This window comes from Symphalangus syndactylus, chromosome 3, assembly GCF_028878055.3.
Source record: "Symphalangus syndactylus isolate Jambi chromosome 3, NHGRI_mSymSyn1-v2.1_pri, whole genome shotgun sequence".
NCBI classification, from domain to species: domain Eukaryota; kingdom Metazoa; phylum Chordata; class Mammalia; order Primates; family Hylobatidae; genus Symphalangus; species Symphalangus syndactylus.
Window position 1 is genome coordinate 130,411,838 of NC_072425.2, and position 26,405 is coordinate 130,438,242.

A 26,405-nucleotide genomic window follows, 5' to 3' on the forward strand; every position below is an offset into this window, starting at 1 on the left:
ATGAGGCTGGGAATCCTAAAGGAGCAGGGAGGCTTGGCAAGCTGTCTCCACAGCAAAGTGTAGGGCAGAGGCCCAAACGGGCTGCCGCGACTGTCTTGAAGGGAGGCAGGACTGCGGGGATCAGCAGAAAACTCCTCAGGGCTGAAAAGGGCTATGGGAAATGAGGAGACTGGGGAGACCGTGTCCCTCTCCAAAGCCAACCTGAGGGCACTGAGCCCCAGGAAGAGAATGATAATGGGCAGGGCTGAGAAGGGGAGGAAACAGGGCTCCAGACCTGTGGCAGGGAGGAGAGGAAGGAGGGAGCCCCAGGACTTCCTGAACACACAGATGGCAGCTCTGGGGTGATCTTGTGTTCAGGAACATTCCTTTCCTGATGCCCCCTGCGCTTACCTGTAGAACACATCTCACCAATACGTGAGGGCCTTCAGTGAGTTAGGGCTCCTGCCCACTCTGAAACCCAGCCAGCCTTGTTGCAGCACCCACCAGCCCCAGGCCCCTCTTCCTGCTAGTGCTGTGTCCTCTCCTTCCACCGGTGCCTACTGGGATCCGATCTGCCCTTCCAGATCCAACTTGCCTGTCCCTGCCCACGAAGACGTCTCTGCTTGCTCCCTGGAGATGCTCACTCCTTCCTCAGGGGGATTCTGTCCCGATGCCCAGTGCAGTGAGGTTGACAGAGCTGCTGTCGGGTCCACCTTCCTTGCTCATTGCATGCCACGTCACCACGCCCTACTTGTTTCTGTGTTCCATCCAGTCCTCTCTTAGTGCCCTGGTGTCTGGAACTCAGAGGGTGCTTCCTCCCTGCTCGCTGAATCAGATTACAGGCAGCAGGGGTTTTTGCTGTAAGGTAATGTAAGGGACAGAGGGCAGGAACCAGGCTGGGCTGAGGTCAGGGAGGGAAACTGTGGGGGGCTGGGTCTAGTGTACCCGGACAGGCAGACCTGGGTGCATGTCTTCGCTGAGCCATTTACTAGTTGCAGATCTCAGGTTGCTAAAACTATCTTAGCTTGATGGTATCATGTAGCAGCAATAATGTTTATCTCTGGGTCATTGTAAGAATTAAACCTGATGCCCTGCCAGTCAGAGGGCAAGGCAGTTAATAAGCACTCAACACATTCATTTCTTGCAGTTCCTCCTAAATCAGAGGAATGTTTCTCTTGCAATAAGACATAGACAGCCCAACCCTTGGGAGCCTTTTGCAAGAATGCTCTTAGAAGCCTCTGCCCATTTTCCTTTGCCGATACATTCAGGAAAGGAAAAGGAGACTCTCCTTCAGTGCCTTGGTGTGGGCTGAGACACTGAGGCCCCCTGGGAAACACCTACGGATCAGGTCAGTTACAGGGCAAGGGCTAGCCCCACTAGGCAGTCATGCCTCCTCTACCCAGAGCCTGGGTCAGGTCTGTGCCATCAGCTCTGGGAGAAAACCAACAAGGGACTTGTCTCCTCCAGGGCAGTGTCCTGCCTCTCTTGCCCCTCCCATGCTTTCCCCTGCCCTGGATGCAGCACAGAGCCTGGCCCCCAAATGACCCTCCCAACTTACACACTTCTGGGGCAACAGGACAGAGTGTTTGGAGTTGGGCCTGATCAGGAAAATCCAGAAGGTATGGATGGCCCAGCTTTGTCTCTGCACAGTCCGTGGCCCCAGGCCCTGCCCCTCCCATTCCTGGAATGGCACCACCTCACCCGCTTCCTGATAGCATTCCTTCACTTCCTGTGCAGCTCTGGCTCCCCCTGGCCCTGGGGTGCCAGGGAGGTGGCCCCCTCTCCCTGGCCTCACACGCAGCTCTGGGTGTTAGAAGCCAGGTATGAAAGTGGGAGAAAGCCACACGCAAGTGGAGCGGTCATGCAGCACTTCCTGTGAACTTGGGGTTGTCTCTGGCTCCAGTTGGGAGTGAAAGGTCTCTCCACATCCCTCCTTGCCATTCCCTCTCCTCCGCCTCTCTGGGCCTCTGCTCCAATGAGGCCTTATTTGCCAAGTAGCAGAACTGTGATGAGAGAGGAAGCAGGAAGCTGTTCCTACCAGGTACCCCCTTCCCACGTCCCCTCTAAGCCCACAAAGCCAGGGTAGGTCTCCCCACTCCAAAGATGGTCCACTCTCCCCCCACCAGCTTCCTGCTTCCCCTGCACTCCCAGAAACTAGTGTAGCAGGGCCAGGGGCCACCTGGTTGGCAGGAGAGGACCCTCTGGCACACAGATGCCCAGACTGGCCCTCTCACTCCTGAAGCCCCACTAATAACTGCTCTGCCCCCACCACCTACCCACTTGCTCCCTGGAGCAGCCCAAGTTCTGTTTACACGCACCCCAGGCTGTTACCCTACAGGTCTGGTCCAAAACAGGTATTCTTTCTCTTTTAAAAAAATCTTCTGGCCATCCTAGCCTCTTTCAACTGCACTCACGCTGGTCAGAAGCCTGGGCTGGAATGGACAATGCAAGATGTAGCATCAGAAGATCTAGCCTGAAAGGGAAACTACCCCTTCTGTATGAGAGGCTTCTCCTCTGTAATGGAGACGATAAGAATGCCCCTCACTCCAGGGGGTTAGGAGAAGAACATGCCATCAGGGAGGGCAAAGCCTGCAGAGAGGGCCCTGCGCAGATGGAAGCTAAAGTTGCACACTCAGCCCAGGTCCTGGGACCCAGGAGGGCAGTGAGCCAGTGGGACACAGAGAAGGCTGGGCCACCAGGTAAAAGGAGCTATGCAGTCCCTGGGGACAGGGATGTTTTGGGAAGAGATTCCAGATAGGAGGGGATGCTGGAAATGCCCCCAAAGCAGGCCAGGCTTCAGTGTTCTGAGTTGCAGGCAACTGGCTATGCCTGTGCTGAGACCACCTGGAAAGCAGGATCTGTAGCCGCTTCTTTCAGGGCCTCCTGCTCCAGCCACGCAGGAAGTAGTGGTCCATGCTGTCAGTCTTCCTGCCCCTACTGATACCCTACCTAACTGTTCAAGGCCAAGGCACACCAGGGCTGCTGTGTCCCACGTCATCTAGGAGAAAGGTGCCTTGGAAGTGCGCATCGTGTGCCTGTGCTGTGTCTGCCCTCCCTGGGCTCTGCCTTGGGGGAAGCGGAGTCTCACATTGCTGTGGTCCCACCAGACTGGACTCATGAAGGCAGGGCTGGTGACCATTCTTCACTGTTTTAATCCCAGCACCTCACCCAGGGCCTGGAGCACAAGAATTGCTCAATAAGTATTCCCTGAGGAAGACAGCAGATAGGTGGATGAAGCAATGCAATTTCTTAGCCTGCTGGACAACTCATCTTCTAATTCCCAGGAGCTTTCCCCAGCCCAGGGCCACCTGAGAGTCCTTCAGGACCCAGGAGGAAGAACGATGGCCTGAAGCCTTGAAGAATTGAAGACTTGAAGACTTGCAGTCACCTCTGGGTCTGCCCCGTTGCGACTGTGTGATTTCCATTCCCATCTAAGATGACATATGCAAAGTGTCCCACTGTGCCTGGCCCTTAGGTGGTGATCCTGGGCTGTGCTCTAGGAAAGGGCAGCGCAGGGGACAAGGGTGCAGACTCTACCTGCTGTAAAGGTAAATGAATGATCCTTTGATTAAAAGGCACTCTACAGAGTGGCACAGGCACAGACAGAAACCTAGGGAAAGGCAAAGAGGAGTGAAAACTGGAGGCTTCCTTTCCATCCTGCCGTCAAGAGCAAGAGACCATCGACAGGACCTCTCTGGAGAGAATCAGAGCCTGGGTCACCCCCTTCCACCTTATGTTCCCGTGTCGTGTCGGGTCCTACTCCTCCCATTTCTTTGCCCCTGAAGTATGAGGGGGGGAGAAGGTGGAGCCCAGCCCTCCCCCTGCCCACTCTAGCTGTCAATCTGCTGTCTGGCAGAAAGACATGAAGCCTCGTGACAACTGTGGGCAACTTTCCCCTGCCCCGCCTCCCGCCCCTGCCCTGCCCTCTTCCCCTCTGCTCCCTGTCAATGCTCTTCTCACTCTGCTCTGGGTCTCCCTTCCCTCCCTCCCTCTCTCCCTCCCTCCCTTCCTTCTTCTTTCCTCTGCTTCTCTTTGTCATCTCTTCCAATCCTCACATCTGATAAGCCTGTATACCCTCATAAGATTTCTAATCATGGGATATACTTTGAAGCGTCCATCCAGGTCAAGGTCTTTCACAGACTTTGAGCATGGTATGTGTGCAATGGGGATGGGTTGGGTCCCTGGGGCTTCTAGCCCCCTTGGGGACCTGATGCTTTCCCCAGGAGATGGTCACTGGGTCATTGGTCCCCCCGAGTTAGACTAGGGGCCTGTTTTGCTCACCTTCCAGAATCGGGGTGCTCCTGGGGACAGGAGCCTCTCCCAGGGCTTAGTGCTACCTTTAGGTTTAGGGAGGAGATCAAAGTCCATAATTAACTGTTCAGGGCAAGTTAAGTGCTCCAAACTTTGGTGCTAAAAATATTGTATTTAGCATGCAAATTACGCCCTGACAGCTCCCCAGCGCCTGAGCCCGTGGGTGCCAGCACCTTGTTTGTCATCACTGCGGTTATTCTCAAGGTGGTAAGAATATTCCTCCCTCACTGGGTTGATTTACGCTTCATTTGTAGAAAGCCAAGTTTCTGTTGTCGGGGCAGTACCAAGTTTTTGCCCCAGAAGGCTTGGAGCTAGGGACCAGCCTGGAGGCTGAGAGGAGGGAGAACTGTCCAGACCGCAGTGGTCAGGGCCTTCCCTGCTTCTCCTAGCCTGCCCTAGAGGAAGGGGATCCTGACATGGGACAGAAGACAGGGCAAGGGACACAGGCAGACACGGGCAATGCCAGCGCATCCAAGGCCACCTTTTCCACAGAGCCTTCTCTGCCCTAGTGGGTGAGAGGGCAAAGGATGAGTCCTTCAAAGGATGCAGGAGCTGCAACAGGGGAGGTGGAGCAGTGGGGGCGACCTGGCTTCCCTTGGGTTAGACCCTGCAGACACAGGGGTCTTGCTACACTTGAATGCCAAGCACGGAAGTGGCGCTGCTCCCTTCTACCCAGGGGTCCTGGAAGGTGACTCGTCAAAGTTTTATTAGTTTGGTGCATGGATAGTGATGTTACAGAGTCTAGGGCCCAGGGGCTCTCCCAAGCTGCAGCTTCCCCTCCTTCCTCAGGGCAGGGCCAGGCCAGGCCACATGGTTTTCAGCGCCTCTTAGCCATGGGCTCCTCTAAGGCAGAGGCAGTGGAAGGGAAGGGAAACAGGAGAGAGAAAAGGCCAGAAGGAATAGAAAAGGAAAGTGGTTTTGCGTCAGAGTGTGGCAGAGGCAGCCCCTCAAAGAACCTCTGATGTCCCCTAGCCCAGACCCAGATAGAGTTCCAGGGCCTGACCTCCCTGCCAGGCCCCAGGCTGGCCAGCATGTGCTGTGAGAAGGGATGCATTGCAGGGCCGTCAGAAGGCAGCAGGGAGGGCTAGGGCAAGGAGTTCCTCTCCCCATAGACCCTCCTGGGCCCTTCAAGATGAGGGCTCCTGTTCTCAGAGCATGTGGAAACCACTTGGGGAGCTGTAACGGGGTGAGGCGGGTCCGGACTAGCCTGGAAAGTAGAGGTCCACATTGGGGTGTGGGAGGGAGCTAAGGTTTTTGGCTTGGGAATCTCTGGGGTCCATCCTGCAGTCTGGTATTTACATGGGTCTCCCAGGACTGAAGTTGCCTGGCTCCTCGGCAAGACAGCTTGCTTCCCTCCTGTGGGCCTTGCAGGGTGTGAACTGTCCATCTCTCCCCACCGCCTGCTCCACGCCAAGCCCCAGAAACAGAAAAAACTCAGCCTCTGGGCCCTGACTCTGGCTCCAGCAACCCCAGAGCCCCAGAGGAAGGTCAAGGAAGGCGGCTGCATCTTTGGTGCCAAGGATAGGGGGCCTGGAGGTGGGAGGGGGGACTCTATGAGCTGCCCCTGAGCTGGGGGGCCCAGCCCCAGGGCTGGTACCATGCCCAGCTCACTAGCACTGCCCTGGCAGAGTGAGGGTGTGCGGGCAGTGAGGGGCACGGAGCCAAGCAAACACTGCAGGGCCTGCCGGGGTGAAGAGGAGGTTGATCCACCCAGGCCTTCCTGCCCACGGTTCACAGGGCGAGGCTGGCCGGCCCGGGCAGGGAGGTGGGAAGCAGGCTGCTGCGCGGGCAGGCAGCAGAGTCAGCAGTGGAGGATCTTCAGGAAGGCCTTGCGGAACTCAATGTTGAAGGTGGTGTAGATGATGGGGTTCACGGCGCTGTTGACATAGCCCAGCCACGTGAAGGCGCTGTACAGGACAGGCGGGATGTTGCAGTCACAGTGTATGTTCAGGATGTGTGTGATGAAGAAGGGCAGCCAGCAGATGATGAACACGCCTGGGGGAAAGGGCATGGTCAGGCTGGTCCCCAGGGCCGGGGAGGCACGGCTGGGAACACCCGCACCCAGTGCGCCCCGGCTCATATGCCAAGACAGCGGGTTGTAGCCACAGCAGCACTGTAGGAGGAGTCCCGGTCTTGGATCCTAGACCTGCCTCTGACGCCCATTTGCAGTGAGGGATCCCTTCAGCTCCTTCAGCCTCACTTTCCTCATTTGTCCCTTTCCCACCTCCTAGGAAAGGGTACATGGTTTAACAATAAATCCAAAAGGTTACCATTCTGACCCAAGGTTAGCCAGTAGAAATGGAAATATCTACTCTACTTCCAGGTCATCTTTGAGGGCTATAGACCCATGCCACTTAGTTCGTATAGCATCCCCATGAGATACGTAAGAAAAACACTCACAACAGCTCTGCAATATACCCAAGGTCACTCACTCTTGAGCAGCGAAGCTGAGAGCTGAACTCCGGTCTATCCAGGTCCCCAAATGATCTTGCTCCAGCCTTCCCCCAATTTCCCCAGTCTTGGTGGGTATACCCTTGCTAGTTCCTGCCTTGAACCACGCCCTCTCACCCAGGGCGGCCACCTACCTGCTCTGCTCACCTAACTCAGGTGCACTTTTTCCAGGACCTCCTGCGCAGGTGTGATATTTAGCCTGGAAGCAGTGTGTACATGGAATGCCCTACAGGCACAGGAGGCATCCCTGGAGACTGCATGGTGTCTGGGAAGAGTAGGGTCACAGAGCTGAGCCCCTATGGACTGCAGCAGAGGGCCTGGCTCCAATCCTAGCCTACCACATCCCTGTCCCATGATCGTGAGTGGTCCCATGGGACCAAGTGCTCTCATTCATAAAAGAAGGGAGGTAACAGCTGCCCCACTCACGCCCCAGGATCACCAGGCAGTCAAAGGGGATTCAGGTGCTTCCTGGAAGACAGAGTCACAGGGGTCCCTCCTTTTCCCAGCCACCCATATCAGTCCACCTTTTGGGTTTTGACCTTTACTATGTGGTTTTCTAGACTTCTATTGAAAAATCCTGCTTTGTGGACAGGGCTGCTTTTCATTTAGATTGGGGGCCACTCCCCAACATCCCTTTTATTTTTCACAGCTCTGGTCCCATGGAGTCTTGTTTGAGTGCAAGTGAACTGAATTTCCCAATTCCTCAAAAAGAGCGATAGTAATAAAAACCATAATAATGACACTCACATATGGATAGTGCTTTGTAGTTTAGAAAATGCTTTCACCAACTGATTGCCACGACAACCCTGAGAAGTAACCTACTCTACAGATGAGGAGCCTAGAGAGAGAAAGTGACTTTCCTGGGCACATAGGCCCATGAGGTTCTGTTGCCAGCATAATAGACTGGTCAAATTTCCAGACTCTGGAGTCAGACTGCCTGAGTTCAAACCATGGGTCCTCTTGGTCAAGTTTTATAACCACTCTAAAACTCTGTTTGCCCATCTGTAAAGTGAGCACAATTACAGAGTCTACCTAATAGGGCTGTCTGTATGTCAATGGGCTTGGCCTGTGCCTGAGGAAATGCTAGCCCCATGATCCTGCAGCCATGGTTAGGAAGAACATGGCAGGGAATGGGACCTTTCACAGACCGGGCTGTGGCCAGCAGCCAGGGCCGACTCACCGAGAACAATGGCGAGCATCTGTGTGGCTTTCTTCTCCTTCTGCTGGGAGAGCTTCCTACGGCTCATGGTCTTGAGGGAGGTCCGGGTTTTGCCATTGGGCATGGTCTGGATCTCAAAGATCTTGGCAATCTTGGGGTGGCCTTTGGCATGCCCATTCTTCTCTGGTTTGGCGGGGCTGTCGGGAGTGCTGTGGAGACCGTGGTGGGACGGGTCGGGGAGAGTCAGCTGGTGGTGGCTGGGTGGGATGGGGCTGTACCGGGTCCTCTCGGGTGGGCTGGTGCTGGAGAGCATCTCCATCTCCAGCTCCTGGGCTCGCCGGGCAGCCTCCTGCACCAGAGGCAGAGGGCTCTGGGTAAAGCCGGACCAGTTCCTAGGCATCAGCCACCCATCTCACCGGCCCCTCCCTTTCCCCCACTGAAGACTCCTGCAAACATCACAGGGTCACCCTGCCAAGGAGGCAAGGATGTCACTGAGGCATGGGACCCAGGACCCATGGCAGCCCCTGCAGGATTGCCCCTGTCCTTTTTCCCATGGCAATCCTCATGCAGCCTCAATACCCCACTTCTGTTCTGCCAGGGCTGAATACCAGGGACTTGTCTCTCATGGCCTGAGCAACACTTACTGTTCGCAAAGTGCCAGGTGCCGCAGTGGCTGCTGGGGTCAAGAGCTGATGATGTTTGGCCCTGCCTCCAGAAACTTATGTTCCGACTGCAAAGAGGGCGCCCGCCCCTGTTCTCCCTGTCAGACAAGGGGCCCAGTGCTCCCACTTCATGGGTACCTGCACCTGCGTACACACATGGGCTCCATATTCTCCTGGATAGACTAATCCAGGTGCCAAAGGGCTGACCCCTGGGGCCCCACATCTTCCCTGCTGGGGTGACCTAGCGGGCCCTGGCATGGATCCACTCATGGCCTCCTGGGTTCTTCCATAGGTTCTCTTGTTTGAGGCCTTGGAGATGTTAGTCTGAACTTCTAAAGTACAGCCTCACTATGTGCCCAGGTGGCATAACTGGGCTGCTGCCTTGGCCCTGACTCTGAGGCTCTGTTTTGGCACCTGCCTCATAAACAGCTTCTTAGAGTCCTGCCCTTGCAGTGCAGGTGAAGGCAGGACACCAGATCTGGATTTTGTATGCGGTCCTCTGTGGGTTCTCTGGCCCTGTTCTCCATCCCTCTGGAGGATGGAACACCTGCTGTTTGCATGCTGGTACAGCTACCACCTGGCAGAGGCTGGGGTCTGCTGTGCTTCTGCACCTGAGGGCTCTATGTACACAAACTGCTCCACTACCAGTCCCCACAGCTGCTCTGCTCCGTCCTACCCCAGAACCTGCCCATCCATAAGGCAGCTCATGTCAGTGGAAAGAACACAGGTGTGGATTTCAGAGTCACACAGGTCTGGGCTTAGTGTCACCAACTCTTGAGACGGGTGAGTTGCCTAATCTCTCTGAGCCTGTTTCCTCTTCTGTCAACTGAAGATCGGTTCGATCAAAGAGACTTACCTCCCGGGGTCGTGGTGAGGATTTGATGAGATAATAGGGATATGGTAGATGTTTGAGAAATGTGAATAGCCATTATTATCATTTGTATTATGTTGGTATGGCCAACCATTTTCTTGTACACATCCATGCCTTGCAGAATGGTGTCTCACTTCATGCCTGCTTGGAGGTGTGCACGGTGAGTCTGCCTTCAGCTGAGGCAAGGTGGGGGTTTCTGGGGTGCTTCTCCCATTGGCCAGCTTCTGAGGTCTCAGAACCATGGCCAGTGGGCTTCCCTAGGGGCAGAAAGACCTGGCTCTGGGTCCCTGGCCTGAGCACTTACCACTCTCCGCCTGTTCACTGGGAAACTCCCATTAGACTTCATGATAACGGTGCAGAGTTTCATGTCCTCGGGGTGAGTACAGTTGCCCTGTGGAGTGAGCCAGCACATGGGTCACACAAGGTGGTGGGGATGGAAGGGGGACAGAAACCCAAAGTGCAGCAGTCCATGGAACTCAGACTGGGCAGAAGGGCTCAGAGATCAGGAGGGTAGGGGCCAGAGGAGGCAGTTGGGGCAAAGGGGAAGGCTGGAATGAGACAAAAAGTGGTGGGTATGACGAGGGACACAAGGACCTTGTTTTTTATGGAGCACCTGCTAAGGGCCTGGCACTGTGCTAGGCACACTCATGTCCCTTCTGACGTGGAATCCTCAAGACCACCCTGTGAGGCTGGTATTTGGATTCCCATTTAACAGATGAGGAAACAGGCTCATAGAAGTTAAGCAACTTGCCTAAGGTCACTCAGCAAAAAAAGTGGCAGTGACAGGATCTGAACCTGATGTGTCTAGCCCAAGAGCTCTTGTTCCTTCTGTGCCCACACACTGTCTTCCTTGTGAAGGACTGAGTGAAGGGGAGAATTCACAAGACATCAGGGGGAAAATGAAAGAGCAGCAGAGGAGAGACATAGTGGAGAGGAAGTCAGGAAAAGTGATGTGTGTTTGGAGGGGAAGACAGAGAGTACGGAAGGTAAAGGAAAGAGGATGGAGGACTCAGAGGGAGCTAAAGTGAGACAGAGAAACCAGAAAAGAGGAAGAGAGGAGCCCACGGGGGTACCAAGCAAGAGTTGCCGCCTTCAGTCACAAAGATCTCCAAGCAAAGATTTCTCCCTGTTGTTGAGTGTCATGGACCCTGCCTCCCTCTCCTGGAGACTCAAATTGCTCCACTGAGGTCCATGCCTTCAAAATCTGCCCTTGCCCAGCTCCTGGGAATTCCTTTAGCCTAGACCTAACCCTTGCTGAGGTTTCCCAAGCCCCCACCTGAGCATAGGATGAGCCCTCTTGGTAATGGTTAGGTGGGGACACTTGGAGTTGGTTGGGGGGTGTCTTGAGACCTTTAGTGGAGCCCTCAGGTGGGATCTGAAAGCTCGGCTGCTGCGCTTGGTGTTGACTCGCTTGCGGCGTCTGCGGAGGACAATGTAGATCTTGATGTAGACCAGCAGGGTGACGATGAAGGGCACATAGAAGGAGACGATGGAGGAGTAGACCACGAAGGCCGGGTTGGCAATGATGCACTCGTTCTGGTCTGCGGGAGGGAGAGCCCAGACAGACAGGGAGTCAGCGGGCCCACTGGCCATAATTCCACAAGAGCCCATTCATGTCCTTCCAGGAACAAGGAGCAATTTTACAGAGAATATGAATGCAACCAGATGTTTAAGGCTGCCTGGTCATCTTAGATATACATAAACGCACAGCAGAATCCAGAGTATTGAAAACACGATTGTGAGTAAAAAGTTAAGCTGTGATGATGGACTGCTCCCAGGTCTTTCCATTACTATTCCCTCATTACTTCGTCATTAGTTTTGCCATGTCTGGGCATAACAAGTGAAGTCGGTGTATCCAGAAAGAATGACACAAGAAAACTTTTAAAAGAGTAAAACTTTTAGTCTGACCTGTGTATTAGGAGAGGTTGGCCACCTTTTAATGTTTGCCGCAAGATAACTTGGCTCTGTTTGTTGAACTCACTTGTGTTCCTATGTGTTTCATATGTTTGTGTGCCCTTCCAGGTCTACCAGATGCCTGTCCTCTATCTCAGGGCCTTGTGCATTAATCCAAGTATGTTTAGTTCTATTCCCACTTAGAATTCCTGTGATGCTTGTAATAGATACCGAACCACACATTTTCAAGGCTTCACTGTAGCTTTTGTTGTTATGATCTCCAGAGGTGCACACCTGCCATTGCTCTTGCCTCCCTGAAGAGAGGAAGTTCCATGCTGGTGGGGGCTTTGTGTTCCCTCTGTCTGAGACACTCCTGACTCTGCCTCCCACAGAAATGGGCATGTGGTCAGCTCACCTCCTATTCACTTCTAGCTTTCCTGCTCCAGGTGGCTCAGGCCTGACCCGGGTTTAGCAGGCCCTGAGGGCTGAAGCTTCATTACAAAAATACCACTGTCAGGGGCGGATGGAAGCCCAGTAGCCTCCGCCATCCCATGTGCATGTGCACATATACACACATGCAGTTTGTGAAGCATGTCTTGCCTCTTCAACTTAATAACCAAAGTTGAAAATTCCCAGACATCCCCCTGAACCATTATCCCCACTCCTCATCCAACTCCGTTGTGTCCTGGGCCACTGTTTCCTCTCTGCCAACCTAGAACAACTCTTGAGTTGGGCTTGGCCCAGGACACGTAGCCTGGACTCAGTCCAGGGTAGCGATAGGTCTCCACTGGGCCTCCACCCATATCTGTGCCAGGGACTCTGCTCCCTCAGGGCCCTTCGAGGGAGCGGGGGCCCAGGGCCAGCTGAGCCTCAGGCAAACAAAAGCAGAATGTACCTGTGTTATTGAGTCCGAAGAGGAGTGGGCAGGAGATGGTGAAGGACAGGACCCAGACGATGGAGATCATGACGGTGACCCGGCGCTTGGAGCTGTAGCGCGTATTGTACAGCATGGGCATGGCCACAGCTGTGTACCTGCAAGGGCGGGGGACACTGAATCTGGGATGCAGGCCCAGGGACCCCTCACTCCACAATATGCACACACCAGAGACACCCTCACTCCTTGGGGCTGAACAGTTGACACACCTCTATGAAGCTTGCCTGAGATGCTAACTCAACCCTCCCTCCTGTCTCCAAACTCAGATGGCAAGGACAGTTGGCAAAGCCCGAACACTTAATCACTGGTGAGCTATTGTTTACTCTTGGCTCGTATCTATTATTCCAACCGGCCCCACTTGGATTTCAGGCTTTTCAAAGAACCATGGCCTGTATCTTTGCAGTTTTGAAACTGTACCCACTGCACTTGTGCTGAGCCCATAAGGTGGAAATGTTTGTTGATAAATTGTTAGCCAGGCCCCTCAGAGCAAGATTTAAGCCTTAGTAGGAAATAACAATGGCAATTGTTTACAATCCTTCATCACATTGTTTTACCCAGCACTTCTCGTTCATTAACTTATTTCATCTTCTAAGAATGGTGTGAGGGAGGTAGGGTCATATCTGTGCAAATTAGTGGAAGGCTCCAAGGATGCAGCTTAGCAAGGTGTGCATGGCCTGGGACCCTTGGCCATGTGCCAAGGACATAAAATGCATAACCAGATACTGCAGCTCCAGGCCACAGGTGTCATCAATGTAGGTTTCTAGAAAATGAAACTGAGAGCTCTGAAAACGTCCATCATCTGCCCAAGGTCACATGAGTAAGATGTGATAGAGCTAAGGCTTCCATCAGAATCACAACATTTCCCCTTTTGTACCAGTCACTGTCTGAGTATGCTTGGCAGCATCACTGTCCATAGATGGCTTCTCTTTAGGGAGTGTGTGCTCTCCTAGCCAAACATACACACATGCACACCCATACACACATGCACACCCATCCACACAAACACATGGACCCACATGCACACAGCCAGCTGCACAGCATCACAGACACCAGACACAGCCTGGCTTTGAGAAAAGCTGGGGCAGCCAGAATGGTGAGTGGCCAGAGCAACTTCTTCCACCCTGGCTGGGCTCACCTGTCGATGCTGATGGCACACAGGTTCAGGATGCTCGCTGTGCACATCATGACGTCCAGAGTGACGAAGATGTCACAGTGAATCCTGCTGAATTTCCACTCACCTACCACCTGGGGACAAAGCGACATAATGGATGGACAGCAGGAGGGGGAGATTAGTTTAGGTCCTATAGCCTGGTACTCCTGGAGCCGATGAGGCCACAGACTCAGGAGGCAGCTGCGAGTCTTGTGGGCATCAAGCTGGGGTGTGGGGAGTGATGCCCATGGGTGTCTGAGGCCCTTGCCCCTCGCTTTTCTTCTCCCAGATACATGAGACCACTTAATGCCAATTACTGTGCTAGAAGAAAGATAGCCAACTTATACGGAGGGCCTCAACTTTAAACCTTAATCTCTGCAACCTTTGTTAACCCCATGTGTTTTCTTAGATTCCGTATTTGTGTATTTGGCATCCATTAATCACAGAGACACCTGTATTGACTATATTTTTCTATTTTCTCTGATCCTGATATTCTGGCACTTGGGAGCCTCACAGACCCAGAGAGAGACTTACCGTCCCAGAGCTAGTTAATTCCTAAAGACAGAAAATGACTGACTTGGAAGGATGCCTCTCAAAGGCAAGGCAGCCACCCCGTTTCTCTAACTCACACACACACCAAGACAATATTTCCTCTGTCCCAAATTATCTCAGGTACCAGAGACAACTAGAGATCACCCCTGTAGCCCAAAGCCTGCCAGGATGATTGAGACTAGCCAACCCTACGTTGCTTAATCTGCCTTGCCTTGCATTTCCTGTGGGAGCCCCAACAGGGCCGTAGCCTGGGCTTTCCCTCGCCCCTGATTCTGCCTCTTGACCCAAGCCTGCTGCTTCCCCCTGCACCCCACATGGCAGGCCGAGCATCTGGTTTCTAGGGATATTGTGTATCACGTTAAACTCTTCCCAATGGCACTGGCTTCCCTGTGTTATCACTCAGCCATACCTCTGTAAATTAGATTCCAGGTAAAATTTTAGAATGTCCGTGAGGAAACTGAGAACCAGTGAGGAAACCAAGACTCCGAAAAGTGCAGTGATTTCTCCAAGGCCTGTGGGCTCAGTTCCTGGTCCTGCTCTGGCCCAGGCTCTGGCTGAGCCAGGCAAGCCCTTCAGTGGTTGGCCCAGTACATGGCAGAGTCGGGGCCCCAAAATGATCTGTTAAGAATAATGGTGAAGATGAAGACTCTCCATGAAACAGAGAAGAAATTTCTGCTCCCTCTTATACCCAGAGAACGAAAGAAGGCAGATCTGGGCCAGCGCTCGAGGAATGCCCGAGTGGGCTGGGGTGGGCGGAGGGGTTGCTGTGATGAGCTGTGTCCTTGGTAGGATGGGAAATGAAGAGTCTAGGTCCTGGCAGGAGTTTCTCATACACGCATGCACACAGGCACACACACACACACGAACACACCGCACCCCCCCCCCCTACGTACCACCCATTCACACACAGGCACACACTCATGGCAGGCTACGCAGGCACACACTCACGGCAGCTGTCCCTAGCACTCTGGAAGCTTGGAGCAGCCCCAATTCCCTGAGGACGGAGTCAGGACAGGGAGATGCACCTTTGGCTTCTACCAATAAGAGCAGAGAGGAGCGGGAAAGCCCCCTCCCGCAACCCGGAGTAGGGCAGACTGCGTGTCACCATGTAGCTCGGCAGCAGGGCTAATTATAACCTTGCTCATTCTGATCACTGCCCTCTCTTCTGCTCCTAGGCATCCAACCAAACGCTGGCATTTAAGCTCAATGATGGGCAATGCGGCTGCTGTCATCTTGTGTGGCAGAAACAGCAGCTTGCCCTAGACCACAGCAAGCCTCTCATGAGGCACTGTCTTCCTGGGAGCTCACATGGGGGCCCCATACCAGGGCCTCTCCCAGCTCCCTGTGCTGCTGCGCTGACCAGGTTGGCAGGAGCTAACAGCTGGATGTCCAGTTTGGGGGTGGAGGCAGGAGGGCACATAAAGGGCTTTCCTGGGATAAAAAGAGTGTGCCTTTAGGGTACCACTGGGCAGAAAACCAGCACCACCTGGTTTACATCCCACTTTGAAGCCCCCCCTAGGACTGGTACTTGGGAGCCACTGGGGGTCTATGTTGAGATATCAGGGCCTTCCTCTCTGTCTTCCTCCTCTCCTTCCCTCCTTTCTGCCACCCTTCTTTCCTACAAACACTTATTGAGCAACTTACTGTGTGCCAGTCTCTATCCTAGGCTCCTGGACACAGTCGTGAGCAATTCAGACACAGTCCTGCCTTCATGGACGTCTTAAATCTCTCCTTGCACTGGCCTATCTGGAGCCCAGAATAACAAAGAGATTTCCTCTGTGGTCCCAGGGGAAGCTGCTTTGGACAGTAGTTAGGGCTGCTAACTTAAAGACTCAAGAAAATGCATTGGTGGCCACTGTCCATAAAACATCTACTGTGGGCATTGCACTTTATCTGGTGTATTGTTCTTGAAACTTTTACAAGAAGGGCTTGCTTATCCCATTCATAGGTGAGGGCACTGAAACCCAGAGAGGCCGTGTAACGTGGCCAAGTTCACCTGGCAGGTGTGCAGCAGAGCTGGAATCTGAAACATCACATCCCACGCTCTCTACTAAGCTGTCCTGGAAGGGACCATCTAGCTTATCAAAAGAGGAGATAATTATGTGACAAGTACTTGGTAAGCCTGAAGTGTGAAAAGGAAAGATGATTATTTCAAGGGTGGACAAAACTAGGGAGGGTCAGAGAAGAAAACAGAACAAGATTACTTGGTGATCTAGCAGCAGAGGAAGGAGTGGCCCCAGGTTCCCTAGTCGAACCCAAGGCTCTTTTCTTCATACCCCGAGGCATCCAGGCATCATTCCTTAATGCTCTTGCTCACGTAAAGCTGAGACCTGCAGTACAGGCCCTCAGCTGGCTCAGCTAAGTCCTAATAACTGTAATAATACTAAGGACTTACCATGTGTCGGGCACTGTTCCGAACACTTGATGCTCATGTCTTAGAATGCAGACAGTAAGCCTCAGAGGCAAATGACATGACCACCTCTCCTCCATACCTCCAGCCAGCTACTCCCTCTCCCTGCTGAGTGGCTTTGTTGAGAATGCAAGTGTCTCCCTCCCTCTCCTGGATAATTTTTCCTAAAGCATCACTTCTCCCTGAAAGTCTTCCCTGACACCCCCATGCTGGGCCGCATGCCCCACACCTCCTATGGGGACTGCTCCACTGTCACCTGCAGCAGACTGCACCGTAGGCGCCCTGTCAACCTCTGCATCCCCAGTATGCCAGTGCCTTAGCCCATTGCACAAGGATTGGGGTAAGACCTCGGAGTGCTCAGTCAATGCTGACTGAGTGAATGAATAACTCTGAGATATTTGTTCAGCTTCTCAATCTCCTCATCTAGAAAATAAATGCACACAGGAAGCTGCTCCTTAAAGGGCTGTGAGGCTGACATGGAATGGCACAAGTGGACATCAGGAACTCTTCCCATAGCATCTAGATGGAAAGGAGTGGAGCTGGGAATTGAACCTAGTCATCTCACTCCAAAACCAGCGTGATTTTCATACACTTTTAGCAAGATAAATAACGCACACCTAGTTATAAGTCAGACAGGTGCTGACATGGCATTGCTGGAAATGGAACAGGAGGAAAAAATCTGGATGCAAGAGCACGTCTTAGAGAGGGGACAGTGCATGGTTGTGAGGGTGTGCTGATAGGACATCAGGGCAGGGTGAGACGTCACCTGGAACGTTCTCTAGGGACAACAAATAGCTGAGATAATGTCCATTAAAAAAGGCTCAGTGCCCAGCTCTAATTTGATGAGATGCTGTGGGAAAGTCTGAGCCCTGCCCTCTGAGAATGGCTTCTGCACCCTTCTCCCCTGACACACTCAGCTTCACCTTTAAAATAAGGTGAACAAGCATGTTTAAAGGAACTGTTCGAAAGACTTACTGATTCCTGGGAACCCCCTATAGCCCATGTATGGATTTGTCCCTACCCAAGTGTCTGGGTAGGGACAGGGGGTCTGGGAGCCAACAGAAGCCATGCCCAGAGCCCTGGGTAGAACACATGTTCCTCTGGGAAGAGGGTACCTACTTGCCTGGGGCGAACATAGGGAGTACTCTCTCCTTCCTCTTTATCCCATGGGGGTGGTGAATAGGAACGAGAGAGTCCTCCCTATGTGGAGCAGTGCTGGATGTCTATTGTCATCTTCATCTTAATCATCACCTCCATGGCTGACATTTACGTAGTGCTCACTGTGAGCCATGCATCATTCTAATCACTTTCACATATTAACTCATTCGATCCTCAACAATGCTATGCTGTGTGATACTATTATTATCTGCATTTTCTAGATGAGGAAACTGAGGCACAGAGAGGTTGTTTGCTATACCATTTTTCCCTATGGTCTGAGATCTAGGACCCTCCTTTGGAAGAGGGAAGAAGGAGGGGATCAAGTGTAAGAATTAAGAAGGCATGGACAGAGTCTAGGGGCCCTCATAAACATGGATCCAGGGGGAATTGGACTCCTGGACTGTGTCAACTGAATATTTTTATGTGGTTTTGTATTTGTGTTTCCTTTTGGTTCTTCCTTAATATCCAATCAGGTCATTTTGGAAGTTGCAGCCTGCATTGGCTGTAGTAAAGGAAGCCAAAGGATGATGGATCAGAGCTCCCTTGGGCCGGGGTGGTGGTGAGAATAGTAAGCGCACGAGCCCCTCGGGGGCCCGGGGACAGGGAGGTGTGCCACTTTCCACCAGTCTCGCCTCCTCACCTAAGCATCCTCATCTAGATGTCTCCCCTGTTTAAACCTACAAAGCTTTCGCATTTTCTTTCAACAACCCCTTCCCTCTCAGGCAGGAATGGCCTCAGAGGCACTGGTCAATTCCTCTCCTGCTCAGGGAAGGAAGGTAACGTTTCAGTGGGCAGAGCACTGGCACTTTCCTAAATGCCTGATCCCATGCCTTCCCATGCACCCAGACTTCCAGATTGCTTCAGTCCTGGACATGCCATCTTAGAAAGCCGGGCAGAGAAAGGGGCAGGATCTGGCTTGTGCCCACCGGTGATCCCTAAATGCTCCCACATCTGCTTGCTGGCTCTGAAGGTGTCTTCCTGGAGAATAATATCTGCTTCGGGATTCCTCCATCGGCATTTCTCCCTGTGACCTGGGTGAAGAAAGGCAACGTCTTCTCCAAAGCCTCTATTTCCTATTTTGTTTTTATTTTAATTTTATTTTTTTTGAGACAGAGTCTTGCTCTGTCACCCAGGCTGGAGGGCAATGGTGCGATCTCAGCTCACCGCAACCTCCACTTCCCAGATTCAAGCAATTCTCCTGCCTCTGCCTCCCAAGTAGCTGGGACTACAGGCATGTGCCACCACACCTGGCTAATTTTTGTATTTTTAGTAGAGATGGGGTTTCACCATGTTGGCCAGGCTGGTCTTGAACTCCTGGCCTAGTGCTCTGCCTGCCTTGGCCTCCCAAAGTGCTAGGATTACAGGCGTGAGCCACCGTGCCTGGCCTGTTTCCTGTTTTGTAAAGTGAGAAGAGTAGCATGGACTCCCAGGGTTACCAAGAGTATTCACTGGGTCTGTGTCAGCAATGCACCAGGCACAGTGTCTAGACTGTGCTGCCTACTCCCCATTTTGAGGTGCAGAGCTGGGCCGAGAAACGAGTGACTACACAATTCTTCCTAACGAAAGGGCTACAGCACGGTCCATGGCAGCCTCTACCTGGAGGTCCTGGACAGGGCCCCAGGATAAGCTGTGGGAAGGAGAGGGGATATGGGGAGCCTTGAGCAGCAGCCCCATTTCTGAAGTGGGGAGATGGGAATGAAGGTTTCAGGGACCTGGGAGCATAAACACGCCCCTCCTTGGGGATCCTTGCCGGTTACTCCTATTTCCAATATGACCTAAGGAACTAAGTCTGAGGCCAGAGTTCCAGCTTGGACTTGCCAGCCGTGTGATGCTGCAGCAGTTACTTAACTTCTCTGACCACCTGGTTTATCAACTGCAAAATGGTGGCAATAATGCCGGCCTCTGAGCTGCTGTGAGGGTTATATAGGAAAATGCTATATTTAAAGTCCTTACATGAGGCCCAGCACTTAGTAAGCACTTTACAAATGGTAGTTGGGATTATCAAGGAAACAATCTACCCATTTCATAAGGAGAAAAAGTAAGCCCAGAGTGAAGGAAAAACCACCTAGAGAAGCACCAGGAAACTCATTGGTAAAAGCCAGTGGGGAGCTAGAGTCCCCAGTGTCCAGGGCAGGGTCCTGCTGGAGAAAGTGCTGGAGCAAGCAGGGGGCCACCTACCTCCAGGTAGACAACCCAGGGCATGACCAGTGTGGCCACGAGGAGGTCGGCCACCGCGAGGCTGACGATCAGGTAGTTGGTGGTGGTCTGCAGCGCCTTCTCGCGGGACACGGCCATGCACACCAGCACGTTGCCGAAGACGATGACAGCGATGAGTAGGGTGAGCAGCGTGGCATAGTAGTTGTAGTGGGGTCTGTCCGCCTTCCCGTCTGACCCATTGAAGGACCGGCTCCAGTTCTGCCTCTCCAGATCATCATCATACCAGGACAGATTCAGTGGATCCATCGGGGCGGTGGAGCCACTGGGTGGCCAGGCTCTGGCCAGGAAAAATGGACACAGGGTGTCAGTGGGAGGGCCTCTTGCAGAGGTCTCCAGGGAGAAGACCAACTCCCGGCATTTAATAATGAGAATTTTCCAACTCGGGATTTTAAGGTATACGGCTAAGAATTTTCTACAAATGTTGGGCCTTCTGCCACTCTTTTGCTAGCAAGTTTTTACAGCGGGTAGGACAAATGAGCAAACACAATTGTTTTTTAAATGCATAATAAGATGAGCTTGAACAGAGCTGATCCATCATTTATTTATTCATTCAACAAACACTTCTTAAGCACAACCCATACACCACACACTTCAGTTAACCAGGCTTGCTAACTTCCAGTCATCGAAACAGAAATGGGTATTCATTCATTCTTGATGCTATAAATATTTATTAAGCATTGCTCTATATAGTTCTAGAAATATAGGCCAGAACAAAATATACATGGTTCTGTAGCTCACATTCTAGGAGAAACAACAGCCAATTAATCAAGCAATTACATCTGCGGGTGATAAGGAGTAGGAAATGGAACCGGGAGAGAGATACATAACCTAGTTCAGGTATTCAGGGAAGGCTTTCTAGAGGAAGTGATGTTCAACAGACAGACAACTGAAGAATGTGTAGGAATTAGCCAGGTAAAGAACTAGGAGTCAGTGGAAGGTCTAGACATTGGAAGCAGTATATGCAAAGCACAGACGTAGAGAGGTAGACAGCAGGTGGAGGGCCTGAAAGAGATTTTGGATAGCTGATGCAGAGGGACCTGGCAAGGGTTGAGTCTGGGGAGGTTGCAATAGGCGAGATCATAGAGGACCTTAAAAGTCATGCTAGGAGTTTATACTTGATCCTAAGGGCAGCAGGAACCACATGATCAGATTTGCCTTTCGAATAGGTGATTCCGACAGCATTGTGGAGAACGGAGAGCAGGGGCCCAGAGTGGAAGTGGGACACCAGCTGGGAGGCTGTAACAGGAATCCAGATAAGAGATGATGAGGTTTGGCAGGATGCAGGCAGTGAGAGCCTTGCAGAATGGGCGTCTCATCCCACAGAAGGGAAAGACTTCCTGAAGTGGTTATCATCTGGGATGAAGTAGAAGGAGGACTTAGCCTGCTAAATGAGAGGGGTGGGGGGATGTTCCAGACACACAATATGACATGGTCCCAAATCATCAAACAGCAAACAATTCTGTTTGGCCAAAAATGTAGGGTATGGCAGTAATGTTGAGGATAATTAAACTGCAGGGACATTTACAGGCCAGACTGTGTCTTGTCAGCTGGAGAGTTCCTGAAAGATTGGGCCCAGAGACATGACCCTATTGGACTGGTGTTCTAGAAAGGTATATGGTGTAGAAGAGAGCTCAGAGAGGAATGATGTTTTGGCTGTAATTTAGGTTAGAAATTGTGGTCTTCTGAATGAAGATTCTGGGAATGAAGATGGAGAGACCTGTTCGGAATCAGGAGCTAAACTGGAAGTCAATCTCATGGTCCTTGGTCCTTGGATAGGTGTGGGGCAAAAGTGGGTATGGGACAAGCAGGGAGATAAGGAGTAGAGGGTAACGCTAGGATTTCTGCCTGGGGCTCTGGGAGGCTGGTGTGGCATATTCACAGAGAAAAGGGACCAGAGGGGCTCAGGAGCAGACCTGGGAGGCATCAGCAGTTGATGAACTTGACGGCCAGGGTTTTGGTTGTGACTGAAACATAATGCACGGATAACGTGGCTGGCTTTTCAGCTAAAAAATGTCTTCCTGTTTTACACAAAAGAATTAAACTTATCAGCATTCCAAGGCATTCCATACAAAGCACATGACTTCCAGGTACTTTGCTACTGCAAATCGAAAACCACCAATTGATGCCATTTGGGATGAATGTGGTGCCATGTGCAATCAATGAACAGGGCACACCTCCTGCAATGGGTCAGAGGGGATGGTGGAAGAGGGCCTGCCCAACCTCCACAGTCCCATCTCTGTCTGACACACCCACTCTTCCAGCTTTAGTAGAAGAATATGGATCATGTCCTACCAACCACCATCACTGTGGAGCCTTGGGGAAAAGCAAAGTGCCTAATTCCATGTGGGGTGACGTGGAATGCCAACATGCAGCAAATCTTCCAGTTCTAAGGTAATGAAGCATGTGTCATATTGATGCTGTATTCTGTAAAGCCAACTGAGCCCTATTCCCATTTGGAGCCCACAGCGGGAGGCCTGCATGTAGGTATTGATCAGGCGCCTGGGGCTGCTTCTGACATTCATTTACTCAATCGGCATCTATTGAACCTGCTGGGCATAAAGCAGTGTGCAAAGCAGTGTCAGGGGCCTCAGGCGTGTGAGGCACACTCGCTGCCCCCATCCTGACCATCGCTCTCTGCTTCTCCCCTGACTCCCTGCTGCTGATGATAGCATCATATACTTGTAAAGGGTTTGATAGTTTGCTAAGTTTTTTGGATATACTGTCTCATTTATCCTCAAAACAACCCTTAGAGGCTTTTAATTATTATCGCTGTCTATGGCCATACTACCCGGAACATGCCTGATCTTGTCTAATTATTATCCCTACTTTACAAATAAGAAAGGGATTTGGAAAACTCTTCCGTTCCCTTCCCTCTGCTTTTCCAGTCCCTATGCATCCCTCAAAGCGAGTCTTGCCTAGAATCCTCCTGCCCTAGAATCCACCTGTGTCTTCCTGCCTGAGCCATCACCCATCCTCCTCAGTGTCCTGCAGCACTGAAACACACCCCAGTGCTGCAGGAGACACCTGTTTAGGAGTCTCTTTTTTTCACTGGGGTGTAGACTTCACAAGAGTTACAACCTGTCTTGCTCATTCCTCCTCTTGTTCTTGGAATGAACAAATAAAAACCATACTATCTTGTTCTTTTCCAACTCCTGACTCTGGTTTGTGGGCAGTACGTGTTCAACAGATGTTTGCTGAACTGAATAAAAGGCTCTATTAGTGCAACTGGGAAGAAAACCCCTTCCCACTTGAAAGTTACCTGCTAATATAGGCTACCAGATTAACAAGTGATGAAAAAGTAAGGCACCCTGAGGGTGCCATAGGTGCTGCATGTTGGGTCCTGTTACAGTCTGCACTATGCTCTTCCCCCAACCCACAAAATGTATATGTTGAAGTCCTAACCCCCAGTAACTCAGAATGTGACTGTATTAGGATACAGGGCCTTTAAAGAGGTGATTATGTTAAAATGAGACACTTAGGGTGGGCCCTAACCCAGTCAGACTGGAGTCCTTATAAGAGAAGCTTTGGACATAAAAAGAGACATCAGGGATGCACACACAGAGGAGAGACCCAGTGGGAATGCAGCAAGAAGGTGGCCATCCGCTAGCCATGGAGAGAGGCCTTAAGCAATATCAGCCCTGCTGACACCTTGATCTGGGACGTCCCAGCCTTCAGAACTGTGAGGAAACAGATTTCTGTTGTTTAATCCACCCAATCTGTGGAATTTTGTCATAGCAGCCAGAGCAGACTAATACAGGTCCCTAGAAGTAGACTCTAAAAAGGAAATCAGCCTGCAGGAAATGTACTGGGGAATGCTCTCAGGATCAAGATGTGCAAAGAAGTGAGGAAGCAGGGCAGGCCAGAGGGAGAAGTCACAACAAAGGCATCGGGCGACTCCACAGGGCACCCTGCCAGTTGCCTAAATGAGAGCAAGAGGGTAGGGCCTTTAATCCCCTCTCATAGATGTCATAGCTTGTGGCTGTCCCAGGGAAAGCAGTGTGGCCTTGAAAGAGGCATCTCTCCTCAGCAGTGGGCAATTGCCAAGAACTGTCAGTTGCCAACACTCCCAGTAGTTGGGGATGAGGGCTGTGGTCCTGCAGGGGGATCCGGGTGGCATTCCACAGTGTCCACTACAGTTGATGTTCAGGAGCATATGCACGTGTGTGTGACTGGGGTGTTTGTGGAGAACTTCCTGGAGGAGGGAGGATGTAAACCGGGATTTAATTTTTTTTTTAGAGACAGAATCTCACTTTGCCACCCAGGCTGGAGTGCAGTGGCACAATCATAGCTCACTGCAGCCTCAACTCTTGGCCTCAAGTGATCCTGCCACCTCAGCCTCCTGAGTAGCTGGAACTATAGGCATGTGCCACCATGCCTGGCTAATTTTTAAAAATGTTTTGTAGAGATGAGGGTCTCACTATGTTGCCCAGGCTGGTCTCACACTCCTGGCCTCAAGAGACACTCCTGCCTTGGCCTCCCAAAGTGCTGGGATTACAGGCACTAGTCTAGGATTTAAAATTATGAGTACAATGTAGATGGCAAATGTGAGTGCTGCAGGTCAGGTGGGGTTGAGGGTGAGCATTCATTCTCTGGAGTGCTGGTTACTTCTGCAGGGTAAGGGAGAGTCCCTGTACCCAAGTTCTGAGAAAGGCATCTAATCTATTATTTATTATTGGTTGTTCTCGTTGCTTTTTGTTGCTAATACAAACGTAGTATATTTACACTATAGAAAGAAAAAGGGAAAACATGGCAAATGCCTAAATACCTGTAACCCCTATAAGTACCTTGGTACAGGGCTATCTTTTTGTCTGTTTGCTTGCTTTGGGGTTTTTTTGTTATTGAGATGGAGTCTCGCTCTGTCGCCCAGGCTGGAGTGCAGTGGCGCTATCTCAGCTGACCACAAGCTCCGCCTCCTGGATTCACACCATTCTCCTGCCTCAGCCTCCCGAGTAGCTGGGACTACAGGTGCCCGTCACCATGTCCAGCTAATTTTTTTGTATTTTTAGTACAGACGGGGTTTCACCGTGTTAGTCAGGATGGTCTCGATCTCCTGACCTCGTTATTTGCCCGCCTCGGCCCCCCAAAGTGCTGGGATTACAGGCGTGAGCCACCGCACCCGGCCGTTACAGGGCTATCTTTTAACACCTTTAACACCTGGTGTCAGTCCTGGTTTCTATCGTGTCTTCAGCACCTTATCTACCTGGGGCTGGCATCTCTCACAAGCAGGGGTTGCCTGGCTGGCTCTCGCCATATAAATATCAAGCTGAGCAGGAATTCAGACATCAGCAAAGCCGCTGCCACAGAGGAGGTACTCTAGCCTGAGAGGTGCTAGTATAACATTTGAGCTGAGGACTAAAAAACTTGAGTTCAAGTCCTAACTCTACCACTTACTAACTTTGAGGCCTCAGCCAGGTTATTTGGCTTTCCCGAGCCCAGTTTTCCCATAAGCAAAATAGAGGTAACAACAATTGTGAGTATTAAGTAAGATGACTCATGGCCATGTGCCAGGCACAGGTAAGCCCTCGAGAATGTCAACTTTAAAAATCAAACCAAGCAAAAGAATGAAATGAAACAAGCAATCAGACCACAAGCCAACAGCTCAGCGAGATGAAATGACTGTTGCTGTTCAAATGCAGCTCACTAGGGTCTGAGTTCCTCCTGGGCACACTGCCTCCTATGCCCATCCTGAAAAATAGGTGGCTGGATAAAGGGAGATGGATTTCAAGATGCAGCCACCAACTCCTTGGGAGGAAGTAAAGGAAAGAAAAGACAAAGCCTGTCCCTGGGCCCTGGCTGCAGGACAAACTCAAGTGACCCTTGAGATGAGGCAGCAGCTGGCCTGGAAGATCCAGCTCTCCCAGCCCAGCTGCTATAGCCAATGACTGTCATACTAATCACCACATTTCAAAGACTCTAAGATAAAATCGAATGAAGATACACCACTATTTTATGTACCACTAGGAAAGAAAAAAAAATGCCATCCAACCCCAGTAGGGCTCCAAGATGTTGTCCATTGTAAAATGCATCCTGATTTCAGAGACATTAAAGTGGTGGGGGCAGGGGGATGTGCACTGTAGAGTCGATAACAATACAGGGCCTTCCCAGCATTTGTCTGCTGACATTTTCTCAGGAGGCCTGAGAAAACCTGCTGGCCCCCAGGCTTCCCTGCTGCAGCTCCAGCCCATCCCTCCCTTTTGTCTTTCTGTCTCCGGGCTGCACAGATTGTTGGGCTCCAAGGGGCATCCCACGAGAATACACAAGTGAGGAGCTTCTCCATCCTGGCTGGAGCTCGTGTTCGTGGTAGGGGAGTGATGAAAGGTTCCCAGTGCTGCTCCAGGTATGCTGGGCTGGTTCTGGCTCCAAAGAAGCCTGGTGAGTTTTTGTCCACTCTGGAGCTTGTGGAGGGAAAATGCAAAGCCACATAACACATGGCACCTTGTATTTGCCATGATGGCCCCAATTTCTGGTTCTTTTTTTAAAATGGAGATTGGCTAAATATATAACCCAAGGTGCGTTATTTTTACATGAGAAATTTTTTTCAGACAAACAAAGTGACACAGTATATTTAAAAATCTGTTGTTGTCAAAACAAGCATTTTGATTTGGAATTGTGAAAATATGATCAACTTGCTCACCACCCTCCAAATGTCATCTCCGTC

General features: G+C 51.6%; 1 protein-coding gene across 3 annotated transcripts in view; it reads right to left on the reverse strand.

Annotated features, from left to right (window-relative positions):
• Positions 1 to 4,974: 4,974 nt before the first annotated feature.
• Positions 4,975 to 26,405, reverse strand: part of DRD2 (dopamine receptor D2) — a 65,889-nt gene continuing 44,458 nt past the window's right edge. For 2 of the 3 annotated variants that reach the window (XM_055273174.2, XM_055273175.1), the window contains exons 2-8: positions 19,709 to 20,024; positions 13,396 to 13,505; positions 12,222 to 12,358; positions 10,784 to 10,974; positions 9,738 to 9,824; positions 7,922 to 8,249; positions 4,975 to 6,285 (exon numbers count right to left, since the gene is read on the reverse strand). In XM_055273174.2, coding sequence (XP_055129149.1) covers positions 6,092 to 6,285; positions 7,922 to 8,249; positions 9,738 to 9,824; positions 10,784 to 10,974; positions 12,222 to 12,358; positions 13,396 to 13,505; positions 19,709 to 19,993 — 1,332 coding nt within the window. In that variant the 5' untranslated portion in view covers positions 19,994 to 20,024 and the 3' untranslated portion in view covers positions 4,975 to 6,091. The remainder of the gene's footprint in view (positions 6,286 to 7,921; positions 8,250 to 9,737; positions 9,825 to 10,783; positions 10,975 to 12,221; positions 12,359 to 13,395; positions 13,506 to 19,708; positions 20,025 to 26,405) is intronic. The other variant, XM_055273176.2, reaches the window with a different exon arrangement.